Below are 15,417 nucleotides of genomic sequence, written 5' to 3' on the forward strand. Positions count from 1 at the left end.
CATATTATTCTCTTGGTATCTATCCACAAACATCTGGAAACATTTATCCATAAAGATATATGTGCTCCGATGTTCATTTCAGCTTTATTTATAGTGGCTAAGACATGGAAACAACAAAAGTGTCCTTCGATAGACAATGGGATAAAGAAGTTATGATATACATACACAATGGAATACTATTCAGCCATTAAAAACGATGAAATAGTACCATTTGCACAAAACATGGATGGACCTCGAGATTATTATACTAAGTGAAATAAGTCAGACAGAAAAAGTCGAGAACCATATGATTTAATTGATATGTGGTATATAAAACTGAAAACAACAAAAGAACAAGACAAACAAATGAAGAAACAAAAGCTCTTAGACATAGACAATAGTTTAATGGTTACCAGAGAGTAGGGGGGAATGGAGGTGGTAGATGAGGTTAAAGGGCATCAAATATATGGTGATGGAAAGAGAACTGACTTTGGGTGGTGAACACACAATGTGATATATAGATGAGGTACACCTGAAATCTATGTAACTTTACTAATAATTGTAGTTGGCATTCATTATTGTTCAGCTTCAGGTGTACAGTGCAGTGATCAGGCATCTACATCATCCTGGAGGTGGTCTCCCATATGGGATAAGTGTCCATCAGATACCCTACAAAACCTTTACAACATTATTGATTACATTCCCCAAATTAATTTTTAAAACCCCGTGGCCATCTTGTGGTTACCGACCGTTTTCTAATCCCCTCACCTTCCCTCTTATCCCCACTCCCCCACCCATCTAGCAACCCTCAGTTTTTCCTCTATGTCTCCAAAACTGTTTCTGATTAGTTCATTCACTTATTCTTTTCTTTAGATTCCGCATATAAGTGAGATCATATGGTATTTGTCTTTCTCTGTCTGACTTATTTCACTTAGCATAATGTTCTCTAGGTCCATCCATGTTGCTGCAAATGGTAAGATTTCTTTCTTCTTTATGGCTGCGTAATACTCCATTGTATAAATGTACCACAGTTTCTTAATCCAGTCATCTACCAGTGGGCATTTCGGTTGTTTCCATGTCTTGGCTATTGTGTATAGTGCTGCAATAAACATAGGAGTGCATAAAGATTTTTGAATTGGAGTTTTGGATTTCTCCGGATAGATACCTAGGAGTGGAATTGCTGGATCGTAAGGTAGTTGCATTTTCAGATTTTTGAGATACCGCCATACTGTTTTTCATAGTGGCTGCACCAATCTGCAATCCCACCAAAAGTGCACAAGCGTTCCCTTTTCTCCACATCCTCACCAGCACTTGTTGTTTGTTGATTTATTTATGATAGCCATTTTGACTGGGGAGAGGTGATATCTCATTGTGGTTTTTATTTGCATTTCTCTGATGGTTAGTGAGGTTGAGTATTTCTTCATATGTCTGTTTGCCATCTGTATGTCCTTTTTAGAAAAATGTCTCTTCATGTCCTCTGCCCATTTTTAATTGGGTTGTTTGTTTTTTTGGAGTTGAGTTGAGTGAGTTTTTTATAAATTTGTGATATTAACCCCTTATCAGATATATCATTGGCAAATATCTTTTCCCATTCAGTAGGATCCCTTTTTGTTTTATTGATGGTTTCCTTTGCTGTGAAAAAACTTTTTAGTTTGATGTAATCCCACATGTTTATTTTTTCTCTTACTTCCCTTGCGCGAGGGGATATATCAGTAAAAATCTTACTCCGGGTAATGTCTGTGAAGTTTCTTCCTATATTTTCTTCTAGGAATTTTATGGTTTCAGATCTTACATTTAAGTCTTTAAGCCATTTTGAATTTATTTTTGTATATGGTGTAAGGAGGTGGTCCAGCTTCATTTTTTTGCATGTGTCTGTCCAGGTTTCCCAGCACCATTTATTGAATAGACTGTCTTTACCCCACCGTACATTCTTGCTTCCATTGTCGTAGATTAAATGGCCATATAGGCATGGATTTATTTCTGGACTCTCTATTCTGTTCCATTGATCTATGTGTCTGTTTTTATGCCAGTACCATGCTGTTTTGATTACTGTAGCCTTGTAGTATAATTTGATGTCAGGTATTGTTATACCTCCCACTTTGTTCTTATTGCTCAAGATTGCCGAGGCTATCCGGTGTCTTTTATAGTCCCATATAAATTTTAGGATTATATGTTCTATTTCTGTGAAAAACGTAGTTGGTAGTTTGATAGGAATTGTGTTGAATATGTATATTGCCTAAGGCAGTATGGACATTTTAACTATATTAATTCTTCCTATCCATGAAGATGGTATGTGTTTCCATCTATTTGTATCTTCTTTCATTTCTTTCTTCAGTGACTTATAATTTTCTGAGTACACATCTTTTACTTCTTTGGTTAAATTTATTCCCAGGTATTTTATAGTCTTTGGAGCAATTGTAAATGGGATTGTTTTTTTAATTTCTCATTCTGATGTTTTATTTTTGGTATATACAAATGCAACTGATTTCTGAATGTTAATTTTGTATCCTGCTACTTTACTAAATTCATCTATCAGCTCTAATAGTTTCTTGGTGGTGTCTTATAGTATCATGTCATCTGCATATAATGTAAATTTTACTTCCTCCTTACCAATTTGGATGCCTTTTATTTCTTTTTCTTGTCTAATTGCTGTGGCCAGAACTTCCAGCACTATGTTGAATAGAAATGGAGAAAGTGGGCAACCTTGCCTTGTTCCTGATCTTAAGGGGAATGATTTTAGCTTTTCCCCATTGAGTATGATGTTAGCCGTGGGTTTTATTATGGCCTTTATGATGGCCTTTATTATGTTAAGATATGATCCCTCTATTCCCACTTTCTTAAGGGTTTTTATCATAAATGGCTGCTGGATTTTATCAAATGCTTTTTCTGCATCTATAGATATGATCATGTGATTTTTATTTTTCATTTTGTTAATGTGATGTATCACATTAATTGATTTGCAGATGTTGAACCACTCTTGCATACCAGGGATGAATCCCACTTGATCATGGTGTATGATCTTTTTAATGTATTGTTGAATTCTGTTTGCTAATATTTTGTTGAGGATTTTTGCATCTATATGCATTAGAGATATCGGCCTGTAGTTTTGTTGTTGTTGTTATTGTTGTTGTTTTGTTTTGTTTTGTGGTGTCTTTGTCTGATTTTGGTATCAGGGTGATAGTGTCTTCGTAAAAAGTGTTTGGGAGTCTTCCCTCCTTCTGGATATTTTGGAAGAGCTTGAGGAGAATAGGTGATAATTCTTTTTTGAACCTTTTGTAAAATTCACCTGTAAAGCCATCTGGTCCAGGGCTTTTGTTTGTTGGGAGATTGTTGATTACTGATTCAATTTCCCTGGTGGTAATCAGTCTATTCAGGTTTTCTGTTTCTTCTTGAGTTAGCCTTGGAAGGTTGTATGCCTCTAGAAAATTGTCCATTTCTTCCAGATTGTCAAATTTGTTGGCATATAGTTGCTCATAGTAATTTCTTAAAATTTTTTGTGTTTTTGCAGTGTCTGTTGTCACTTCTCCTCTTTCATTTCTGATTTTGTTAATTTGGGTCCTCTTTTTTTTTTTAATGAGTCTGGCTAAAGGTTTGTCAATTTTGTTTATCCTCTCTAAGAACCAACTCGTGGATTCATTGATCTTTTGTATTGTTTTTCTGGTTTCTATTTCATTTATTTCTGCTCTGATCTTTATTATCTCCTTCCTTGTACTCCCTTTGGGCTTATTTTGCTGCTGTTTTTCCAGATCCCTTAAGTGTGAAGATAAATTGTTGACAAGTGATGTTTCTTGTTCCCTTATATAGGCCTGCAATGCTATGAATTTCCCTCTTAGGACTGCTTTCACGGCATCCCATAGATTTTGGGTCGTCGTGTTTTCATTTTTGTTTGTCTCAAGATATCTTTTGATTTCTTCCTTTATCTCCTGGTTGACCCGTTCATTATTTAGTAACATGTTATTCAGCCTCCATGAATTGGTGTGTCTTCCAGTTTTTTTCTTGTAGTTCATTTCTAATTTCATAGCACTGTGGTCAGAGAAGACAATTGGTATGATTTCAATTTTCTTAAATTTATCAAGACTTGTTTTGTGGTCTAACATATGGTCTATCTTGGAAAATGTTTCATGTGTGCTTGAGAAGAACATGTATTCTGCAGCTTTTGGGTGAAATGCTCTGAAAATATCGATTAAATCCAAGTGGTCCAATGTGTCATTTAAGGTTGTTGTTTCCATACTGATTTTCGGTCTGGAAGACCTGTCCCTTGTTGTCAGAGGTGTGTTGAAGTTCCCTACTATGATAGTGTTACTGTTGATCTCTGTCTTTATGTCAGTCAATATCTGAGACATCCACACATATCAAAAATGAAATAATATTGGCTATAAATTGATAAATATTTAAACAAAGCATATGATGGTTTATCATGGAATTTTAATATTGTATACAGTTTATATTTTCATAATTAAAAGGTCATGTATGTACACATATATGTGTGTATTTATATATATGCGTATATTTATGAAAAGGTCTTTCTATAGTTTTAACTTATATGATACAGCATACTTAATTCCACTCAAATTTATAATAGCACATCCACAGGATAATTAAAAAGTTTATTTAATTTTCTTTTCTTTTTTCACCCAGTATTTACAACCACATTTTATAATAATTTTTCACTTTTGATTCAGAAAGAGATCATATGATCCTGCTATTTGTTTCTCAAAACTCTGGGAAACTTTTTAACACTGAATTCATCCATTTTAAGTCATAAAATGTTAGGACCTAGCATTTCTTTCACAAGTTAGCAACACTTTCTGTGTAGTGATGAAGCTGAAGTACTGTGGTTTGTGCTGTTTTTTTCAACAGGAAGATGAGATTAGAATAATATTTGTCATAATTTTCTCAGGGATCAAAATTGTTTAAACATCTCTTATTTCAGTTCTAAATTGGGAACTCAGGACATGTCTAAAATTTTCGCAAGAAGCAGGACCTTCCATCTCTGATCAGGTGTGTGTCCTTCTCTGTGTGTGTGTGTGTTTCTAACAACTATTATTCAAGAAATGAGGAACTCTTGAGGTTTCAACCTCAAGAAAGTTTTCTAAAAATATTTACATTGTGAGGTAATTCTAATTGTTTCTTAAGTGTTTGACTAGAATTACTGAAGGCAACCAATGTCTGAGGTGTACTCTTTTTATTCAATTATAGATAATTAGAATAAATTTATTGAAGAATTAGAAGTTATGATGTTGCTGTAAGATGGAGCCCTATCTCTAAACAAAACTAGAATAATGAATCTTTACATTTGAAATTAAAGAATTGAATTTCAATTTGAATTCTCACCCTTATGAGTTTTGTGCTCTTATGCAAAGCACTTACCTTATGTGATACACAACTTTACTTGCATAATAGTTGCTTCCAACTATTATGTATATGTATGAAACAGATTTTATTTGTAAAATCTAAGCACTATGCATATTTACTACATAGTTATTTTCTTCTGAGAGCTCAGCTACACACTATAACCAGTTGCTATATAAACAAATGTGAAATCATTTTTGTTTATAATGATACTTATAATAACTTATAAATGATGATGATGACCATATGAACGGAACTTGAAGTAAAATGTACTAGGAGGAAACATTCAACAAAAATTCATCTATCTTATCCAAATTTACCTTGCCAAGAAAGCAATTATTACCAAATAAAGCAAAACAACTATGACTAGAAAAATATATGTGCTGTCATTCAATTTGAGTGATGGAAACATTTTTTTGATTAAGTATCTTATTGTAGGGGATGTTTAAAAACCATTATATATTTTACATTTTTAAATTAATTGTTTATTATTTTATAACCAAGATAAATTTTAACAATGAATTTTACCTGTTTTTATATAAATTCTCATTTTTCATTCTTTTCTTATTTATATATGCATGGGGGGAATTTTTTCTGTATTCTCACTTTTCCGATCAAGCTATATCATCTCACCACAAGGAAAGAGACAGAATAAAATAAATGTGTCATTTTATTTTATTCAGGAACTTTTGTACAGTGAAGACTTTGGATTCATCTCTGAGGTAGATGAGCAGTTACAATTATATGATGAGGTCGGTCCGAGATCAGTGGGCTCATCAGAGTACGGGTATGTTCTTTCACATAAATGTGTAGTTTAGACTGTGTGTAATTTTAATATAGCCAAAATTTGATACAAGCATGTAAGGCATAGGAAAGCAATTTACTCTGATTCACTTATGTTCATTTTATGTCCATTTCATGTTATGTTCATGTTATATTTTAAATCAAGTTTTCAAAAACTTGAAAGCTATTTCTCTCCTTTCCTTTATTAACTACCAAAAGTCTCTGACAATTTGAAGCAGCCTGGAATAGCAACAGCATCAGAATTGGAGTCAAAAGAATTGAATTTCAATCAAACTTTTACCGGTCTCTAGCTTTGAAATCTTGGCAACCCACAGCCTCTATGCACTTAAGTTTTCTTTTCTATGAAGTAGAGATACCAAACATGTGACACTTATTTTAGTGGATTTCTATAATATTCAAATAAAATGACATGTATTTGAAAGTGTTTTTTAAACTAAAAGTATTATAAATTACTCATAGTTGATAACACTGCATTAAATAAGCAATATAATATTGGCGACTTCTAAGATTCAATTTCTTCATCCATAAAATAATACCTACTCTTTTCACATGTTTAATAATTAAATCACATATTGTATGTACAATTTTGAGTTAAATTTTATGTATAAAAGGTAATTAACATTAGCATTTCATTTATAGGAGGTTTTTACATATTTAGTAATTTTTACTATTTCAAGAAGAGAGTAAAATGATTTTATATTTGTTTTTTTCAGAAGCAAGATTCTTTGTTTTTATCCTAAAGTTTTATACTGTACTTTTTTATTCTCTGTATGTCCTTCACTATAGACACTCTGCCCTTTACTAAGTGTTTACTATGTGACTGCATCATTGATACTAAGTGTATATTATTTTATTTCACTTTTTAAAATACCAGGTTGTATTGATATCCTTTATTCTTTCTACTTCTTTCCTTTCTTTCTTCCTTCTTTTTTCCTTCCTTCCTTTCTTCCTTCCTTCCTTCCCTCCTTTTTCTTCTTTCTTTCCTTTTTCATTATTTTTAATTTTTGAAATTATTAACTTAGTAAATGTGGTTCTGTAAATTAAACACATGTCTAACTCCATAGGTCCCTGTCCTTTTCACTATATAGTGTCTTCATTAATGTTAGACTTTAATACATGTTAAGAATTAACTTATTTTAATAGTATATAAGATCCTGATAAAAATATTTTGCTATAGAATAAATATAATTTTATTTATATTACAAACTGTAAAAATCATAAAAATGAAGTAATATAAAGCAAAAGTAACTTGATGTTATACTTTAAAAGGAAAAGGATAGATGCAGTACCCACCTGGCACTATACACAGTTATTACAATATTGTTGACTATATCTCCTATACCAAAAAAAAAAATAAAAAATGAAAAGGATAGAAATGGCAAGTTAAATTTTAAAAAGTTATAATCCAAGTGACAGAAAGACCTTCACTCATGTTGGCATGAATTCTTTTTCTCCAGTGATGAGTGACTCTCATAATTATAAACTTGAATTCGCAAATTGTGATACTTCTATACCATCACAAAAGAAAAGACCTACATTAGCCACAAACACATGTGGAGAAAACTGTAAGTACTATACTTCATGTGTCGTCTTGAGGTGATAGTTGGAAACTATGTAATTATCAGTGATAAGTATTCAGTTTATTTTACCTTCATTAGAGAAGGAGAAATGATATTAACTCTAATATAATATTGTAATATATAATAAAATTAGTAGAAATTGTTAGGATCTTTCATGCTCTAAAAATAATGACATTATCATAATAATGACAATTGAGACAGCAATTTCTAAGGGATCACTGAACAACTAGGTTTAAGTAGGAGTAAATAAAAATGGAAAACAAAAGAAAAGGAATATAAATATCCTTCAGAATTATGTTTTTAAATAGTATGGAAACAATGAGTGGATTGCTATTAACAGAAATGTTTCTGTGTAGTGAACGCAATATGCTCGCTGGCCTTTATCAACGCAGAATACATTTGACTGAAAATGGAACCTGAAATAGCTTATTTGCACACAAAGAAAAACAACACACTACTCTCACTTATAAATTTTGATTAAGTGTTAAAAAATAAGTGATTATCAAATAGCATCACTTTCAAGTGCTATAGGAATAAATATGTGTCATATGTAATAATCAAACATTGTAAACCTTAAGCATAATGTTAAAAAGGCTTTGGACAAAATCAAAATCTTATAAATTCTTAACTTATAAGACCTTAACTTTAAAACCTCTAAAATATAAATACTGCCTTTAAGATATATGTTCAAATGCTCTCATTGTGCTTATTGATAAATGCTAACAGCATTTTTATTTTAGTTAGAAAAAGGCAAGAATTTTTATCATCATTATTGCTGATCAATATTGATTGCTTGGTGGTACTAGTCAATGTTAATAATCAAGCAAAGAAAAAAAGCAAATGATCTAGAATTAGAATGAAAAGGCAAAACTAATATTAGCAAGAACATATGATTTAAAATATTTTTAAAACCCTCAAAAGCTTCACCCTAAAATATTACAAACAATAAAGAAATCTGATTCTGATTTGTGGGTTTGACTGAAAATAAGATGTAAAAATCAACTGTCTTAATGATCCAAAACAAGGAACATGTGATGAAAAAAAATGCAATATTTATAAAATCAAAATCAGAAATAAACTTTTTAATTAAAAATACTAGAAATAAATTTATTACTTTAAAGTTGTATTCCATTGTAAGATTTTATTGGGTAATGTTTAGCTTTGGAATATAGCCTTCCAAAGCTAAATAATACCCAATAAAATCTTACTCCTTAGTATTAATTTTTCCCATTATGAGAAATATAAAGTAAAATTTATTAATTAAATTTGAGTTAAATTTTTCTCCTTAGGATGGGGGGGGGAATTTATAATGAAATAAAAATGGTTGAGAAAAAAAAAGTTGTATTAATGAACACAAAGTAAGACATATATAATGGAAACAGCAACTATTCAAGGCTAAAAGACATTATACCCATGTAAATCTTCTCTATATGTTTATACATTTAAAGTAATTCTGTTGAAAGACCAGTGTACTATATTCTAAAAGTGGCAGGTTCTTGAAAAGCTCATTTTAAAGTTCTGAAGGCATATATGAAGTGTAATGATAGCTAAAACATTCTGGAAAAGAAATGTGATATAATATTATGGGCATTAGAAGTTATCAGTACTCAAGCATATTATAGAAGCAAGGATGTTTTAATAATAATTTGACTGGAAAGACAAATTAAAGAATATAGGAATAAATGCAAAGACATATAGGAATGTATTATATGCTAAAGTTGGTATTTCATATCAATGAGGACACATTGATTTATTCAGTAAATCATAGAAAAATTTGGTGCCCAATTGAAAAAGAAAATTTTTTGTAAATGTGAGTTTCCACCTCATTTATTATTAAACATAAACACACACACACACACACACACACACCAAATAAATAAAAAAGGGAAACCATGTAACTTATATTGAAACATGGTCGTAATTTATTTTGTAAGCTCAGAATAATAAAAGTATTTTTATTCATACCAAAAAAAGCACAATGGTTTGAGCAAGTCAACCATTATCCATTTCAACACCCCAACAGTATCATATTTGCAAAACATATGGCAAGAAATGAAACTAATATTCTCAACCTAAAAAGTGAGGAAAAAACCAGTTAATACACATACAACAAGTATCAGAGAAATAAAATAAAATCATAATTTAATCATAATAAGAGATGTTCAATCTTCTGTTATCTTATTCATAAGAAGAAAAATAAAGTTAAAATTAAAAAATAGTATTGCTTATCAGATTTATACATTTAGAAAGTGTGAATAATATTTAATGCAGAGGAAGATGTGAGAAAACAGGCCTTTAAATTTGTATTTGGTACTATGTAATTAGTATAACCTCTTTGGACTGAAATTTTCAATCATTATAAAAATTTAAAAAGCAAATGCCCTTTGACTCAGTAATTACCCTTTTAGGAATTTCTCCAAGAGAGATATCAAAAAATATGCACAGGTTTATATGAAATGTTATTTATATCTAATAGTGAAAACTAAGGAACAATTTATGCATTGGGAAAAAATTAAAAGTCTGTCAGTAATTAGACTTTGTCCATGTACCAATGAAACACAATACAAGAAGCTATCTATTAAAAATTGACAGTTTTATAAGACATGATATAGAATAATCATTAGGATAGTTTCTTAAGTGAAAAAAATCATAGAATATTTTGTATGGTTTTTTAAATATGTGTTATTAAAAGGGGGAAGTGTCCATATTTATTATTCTATCTCCATGGAAAATTTTATAAATTATAACTATGATTTATTCTATGGTGGTGGACTGGGGTACTAGAGAGGAAAAGGAGGAAATGAATATTACATTTTTATAGTCTTATTTTTTAGTAATTTCCAAAGTACTTATGTTACCTGTTCTGAGAAAAATAAATAAGGAAAAAGCACTGATATCACCCCCACATAAAAAAACACTTTAATGTTTATATTAAACATGAAGATAGCAGAACCCTTTATCCTTTTTTCATCTTTCTCTCTCTTTTTTTCTTTGACAGCATCTCCATTTTTTCTCACCCAGTCCATTGCTGTAGCTATGGGAATCCGTTTCATTGTAATGGTAATGATATGCAGTGCCATAGTCATAAATTGTAAGTGATAACAGAGAAGTAGAATGCAGCATTGTTGATCTAATGATTGTAATGAATTACTTTGATTAATATTCAAAAGGACAGAAACATAAATTAGAAATATTGACTATATTTTATATTTTAACTGTTAGTCTAGAAAGTTGTCAATTATTTTTTATTTTTGCTTGGACTATGTTACTAACAACAAAAACCCTTCTAATAATTATGATTATTTTAATAGCATTATTCAACCAAGTGGCTCCAACTTCTGTGAATGGTGAGTGGAAGTTTTGTAATATTTTGAAGCGCAAATTGCATGCATCTATGTATACTTGGTTTTAGGCATGTATCTAATTGTGTTAACAAAAAAACTGTAAGAAAATAAATTCTTGTCCACAATTCACCATAGCTTTTTAAATTTTATTTTATTTTTTACAATGATGGAGTACTTGTAAAAAGTAGAGAACTCTTTTGGTTTATCTATCATTCTATCTATCATCTATCTATGTGTAGCGATGTCATTGGGTATGACCTTACTGGTTTAATTATCTAGAATTTTAGAACTAGAATATAAAAGGTGTTGAACCTGTCTAGACAAAATCTGTTACAATAGTCAGACATGTGCAGAATTAATAATATAGTCTCCCTTTCTAGAAAGTTACTGTGGCCCATGTCCTAAAAACTGGTTGTGCTACAGAAATAACTGCTATCAATTTTTTGAAGAGAGCAAAACCTGGTCCCAGAGCCAAGCTTCTTGTATGTCTCACAATTCCAGTCTCCTGAAGATATACAGCAAAGAGGACCAGGTTAAGTATTGTTTTAATTCCTTTTCCTATATTTGGTCCTACCATATAAAGCAACTCTCTGGAATAGGAACCCGAAATATAATAATAGAGGCACTAAAGCTCAGATATCAACCCCAAATAATTCTACATTAAAAATAAAGCCCAAAAATTGCAGGTATTGTGTATGTGTTGTTTAAGTTGGAATTATGCTAGAAGACAGGCTGCATTTTTCCCAAGTGTGGGAAAAATAATTAAATGATTATGACCTTGTATATACTAAAATTCTGAGCACTGACTTTACTTGTTATTTCAAACAGGATTTCTTCAAATTGGTGAAATCCTTTCATTGGATGGGACTAGTACAAAATCCAAAAAGTGGATCCTGGCAGTGGGAAGATGGCTCCATTCTTTCACCCAACCAGTAAGTCTGTGCCAATAGGTCTCTATTTTTGAATTTGTCCCTAAGCTATTCCTATGATCAGTTAACGATCACATTTTTCTTTACATAATGGCAGGACATCCCCATATACAAAAACAAAAAACAACAACAAAAAAAAACCTTTTAGGGACTAAATTTAGTACATTGTGGAGCAGAGCAGCCAATACCAGTGATAATGAGTAACACTGATTGTTTGCTATGTGCTAAATACTGTGCAAGATAGGTCTAATACAATGCTCATTTTACAAATGAGGACTCTAAAGCAGAGAGGCTAAGTGTCACATACATTCTTTTTTGAAGTTATTACTCAATTTGTTGAGACATAATTGACATTCAACAAAGCGCACATATTTAAAGTCTAATTTTGACAAATGTATACATCCATGAAATCATTAATAACATCAGGATAATTAACATATTTTGTTACCTGCAAAACTTTCCCTTTGCACTTTTGTAATGCCTCCTTCATGCCCCTCCGACCTACCTGCTTCAAACTCCAGGCAACTAATCTGCTTCCTGTCACTACAGATTAGTTTGTAATTTATAGAATTTAATATAAATGGAGTCCTACAGTATGTACTATTTTTATGTCTGATTTTTTATTCAGTATAAATATTTTGAGATTATCCACCTCATAGCATGTATAAAGAGTTAATTTGTTTTTATTGCTGAGAGGCATTCCATTTATGAGTGTTGCTCAATTTGTTTATCCTTTCACTTGTTGATGGATGTTTGGGAAGTTCCCAGTTTTTGAATATTAAAAATAAAGCTACTTGCTATGAACATTTGTGTGCAAGTCTTTGTATGAACATAGGCTTTCCTTTTTCTTACATAAATACCTAGGAGTGGAATGGATGGATCATATAATAAGCATGTTTAACTTTTTAAGTCAAACTACTATCCAAAGGGGTTTTGCAATTTTACATTCCCAGCCAGCAGTGCGTGAGACTTCTAGTTGCTCAACATCCTGGTCAACACGTATGGTCAGTCTCTTAAATTTTAGCCATTCTAATGTGTGCAGTGGTGTCTCATAGTTTCAATGTGCATTTCCTTAACGACTAATGATATGGAGCACCTTCTTTGATGCCACATTTTTTTTATTGCTATAAATACTCATGAACATTTTTTTGTGGAACTCAGATAAGTTACTTGGGAACAGTTTGATTTGTTTTCGTCTTGCTTTATTTATTATTAGTTAGTGTTATCATTCTAGAGCTAATTATCCCCCACAACTGAGCCAAGCCCCTTCTATATAATCTCAAAGCCTTGAGAAATATGAGGTTTTGCAATATGACTGGGACAAATGTGGTTGATTCCAATGTAAGCACTGGAACTTAGAGTAAGCACTAAGAACTGTTCCCTCTAAACCATTTTAGATAATCCTTTCTTTGTCTTTGAGTAGTTATTGAGTAGATATATATTGATCAATATTCTGCTAAGTACTCATCTGGGACATTTTGCATATCTTCAGATTTATTTTTTTCTTCAACTGTCATCTCAATTACAGTGTCCTATGAACCGCAGCTTTCTACATCTTTCTAGACTCAGGTATCATGTGTATTAGGTATCTATATGTTTCTCTTTTAGCCATTGATTATACAGCTCAAGTCTGTACACCAGCCAAGTGACAATAGCCTAGTATTCACAGAGCTCCCTTTGGAAGATCTGGCCTGTCACTACACTGGTTAGTAATGTCTCCATTCTGGCACAAAGATCAGGAGCAAAACCTAAGTGGTTTACGACTTCTGCTTTCCTTCAGTCTCATAATATCACAGATGAAACAGAAGTTCTCTAGAATGTGTTTTAAATTATTTAGTTGAAGTACATTTTATTTATTTCAATCTTTAATGATTTAATAAGTAATAAAGACAATCACAACATTAATGTTAATGTTCATTTAATTTGGTGCTTTTCCTCTCTGTGACACAGTTTTAAGCCATATATATATATATCTTCTCATGAAATACTCTTAAAAGTTTTATATAACATATATAATTTTAACCAAATTTTGCTTGTAAAGAACAGAGTCTCAGAGTGTATAATAACTCATCTAGTCATAACATTAGCAATAATTACAACAAGGATTCAAATATATGTCTTTCTGACTCTATAGCCAGAATTACCATTAAGTGACAAAAAAGCTGTTTTTACTGATTGTTAAATTTATGTTGCTACATTAATGGTTAATTGGCAGTGATCAATGGACAACTCTTTACTGCCATGCGTTCGTTTCAAGTTTCCCCTTGTATTCATATACCAGGGACTACCTACCTTCTTATCTAATGATATACAGAGGGTGCCAAAAAATTGTATAAACATTTTAAGATAGGAAAAAAATTGTATTAAAATTGCACTGATGGTAATCACTTTGAGCACCTCTTGTGATTACAGAAGTCAAATATGACTTGTATTCACCTTTTGTTATCGGTATGTATCATTACAATTTTAATACAGTTTTTTCCTTCCTTAAAATGTGTATACATATTTTTGGCACCTTCTGTATGTATTAGAGGATTTTACAACTTTTGAAAATTTTCTTACCAAGTAAAATTGCATCTAATTGAAGATTGTATACTTTTCACAAAACATGACACTGAACATGAATTCTAATTGATTTCTACTCTAAACATTTTTTAAAAAACATTTAAAATTTTCCATTTCACTCAGGTACATATGTGAAGAGAATTTCATGACTTTCTAAATTGGCTGATTTCCAATGTATAAAAATAGTAGTACATAATTTACAATAGAATGCTATTTTTACTTTATTTTTTTGAGTTGGCTATATATTGCATATCTGTGAATTAGGAAAGGCCAGGCACGGTCCTAAATACTCCTGAAATGATATTATTTTAGTACCTGTATTTAAATAAATACTGTTTAATTTTTATATTCTTACATTAATAAATGTAATTTGTTTTCTCTCTCTAGACTAACAATGATTAACATGGGACCTGGGAACTGTGCACTTTATGGCTCAAGTTTTAAAGGTTACACAGAAAACTGTTCAAATCAAAACACGTTCATTTGTATGCAGAAGAATATATAAAGAGTTTATTGTTTATAAAACATAAAGGATTCAAAGACACAAAAGCCATTCCCTGAGTGTTCTCTATGAAGAAAACTTCCAGAAGAAAATTACATCAATATTTGTTAAATATTTTTTCTATTTAACATGCCACAAGACATAACCTTGCAGCGAATAAAGGTTAACAATTAAATAATTTATTTTCTATAACAATGTTTTATTTATTTTAAAATTTTTTGAGTGATGAACAAATTCATTTTTAAATTTAGTAAACTGTTGATGCCTAGGTTCAAATAAATTTTAAGCTATTGTTTTATTAAATATGTGCAAATATTAAACTAATAAGTCATTTAGAACTTTTCAAAGATAAAATATTTGAA

The 15,417-nt window shown here is 31.0% G+C and overlaps 1 protein-coding gene across 2 annotated transcripts; it reads left to right on the plus strand.

Annotated features, from left to right (window-relative positions):
* The first annotated feature begins 4,876 nt into the window (after positions 1-4,876).
* KLRK1 (killer cell lectin like receptor K1) lies at positions 4,877-15,417 on the plus strand. Of its 2 annotated transcripts, none has more exons than XM_074319499.1 (8): positions 4,877-4,980; positions 6,015-6,118; positions 7,593-7,700; positions 10,714-10,806; positions 11,027-11,062; positions 11,509-11,591; positions 11,888-11,991; positions 14,941-15,417. In XM_074319499.1, the coding sequence occupies exons 2-8, from the start codon at positions 6,058-6,060 to the stop codon at positions 15,056-15,058; spliced, it is 603 nt and encodes a 200-aa protein (XP_074175600.1). In that variant the 5' UTR covers positions 4,877-4,980; positions 6,015-6,057; the 3' UTR covers positions 15,059-15,417. The 2 variants fall into 2 exon arrangements, with proteins under 2 accessions (XP_074175600.1, XP_074175596.1); XM_074319495.1 differs by having other exon boundaries at positions 11,440-11,591; positions 14,941-15,405.

The sequence above is a fragment of the Rhinolophus sinicus genome, linkage group LG02, assembly GCF_036562045.2.
Source record: "Rhinolophus sinicus isolate RSC01 linkage group LG02, ASM3656204v1, whole genome shotgun sequence".
Lineage (NCBI taxonomy): Eukaryota > Metazoa > Chordata > Mammalia > Chiroptera > Rhinolophidae > Rhinolophus > Rhinolophus sinicus.

Excerpts from the sequence above, each read along its gene's own strand:
- KLRK1 (XM_074319495.1), top strand. The coding sequence starts at position 6,058 with ATGAGCAGTTACAATTATATGATGAGGTCGGTCCGAGATCAGTGGGCT. Across the intron at positions 7,701-10,713 it reads AAACACATGTGGAGAAAACT|CATCTCCATTTTTTCTCACC; the intron begins GTAAGTACTATA and ends TTTCTTTGACAG. Across the intron at positions 11,063-11,439 it reads GGCTCCAACTTCTGTGAATG|AAAGTTACTGTGGCCCATGT; the intron begins GTGAGTGGAAGT and ends CTCCCTTTCTAG.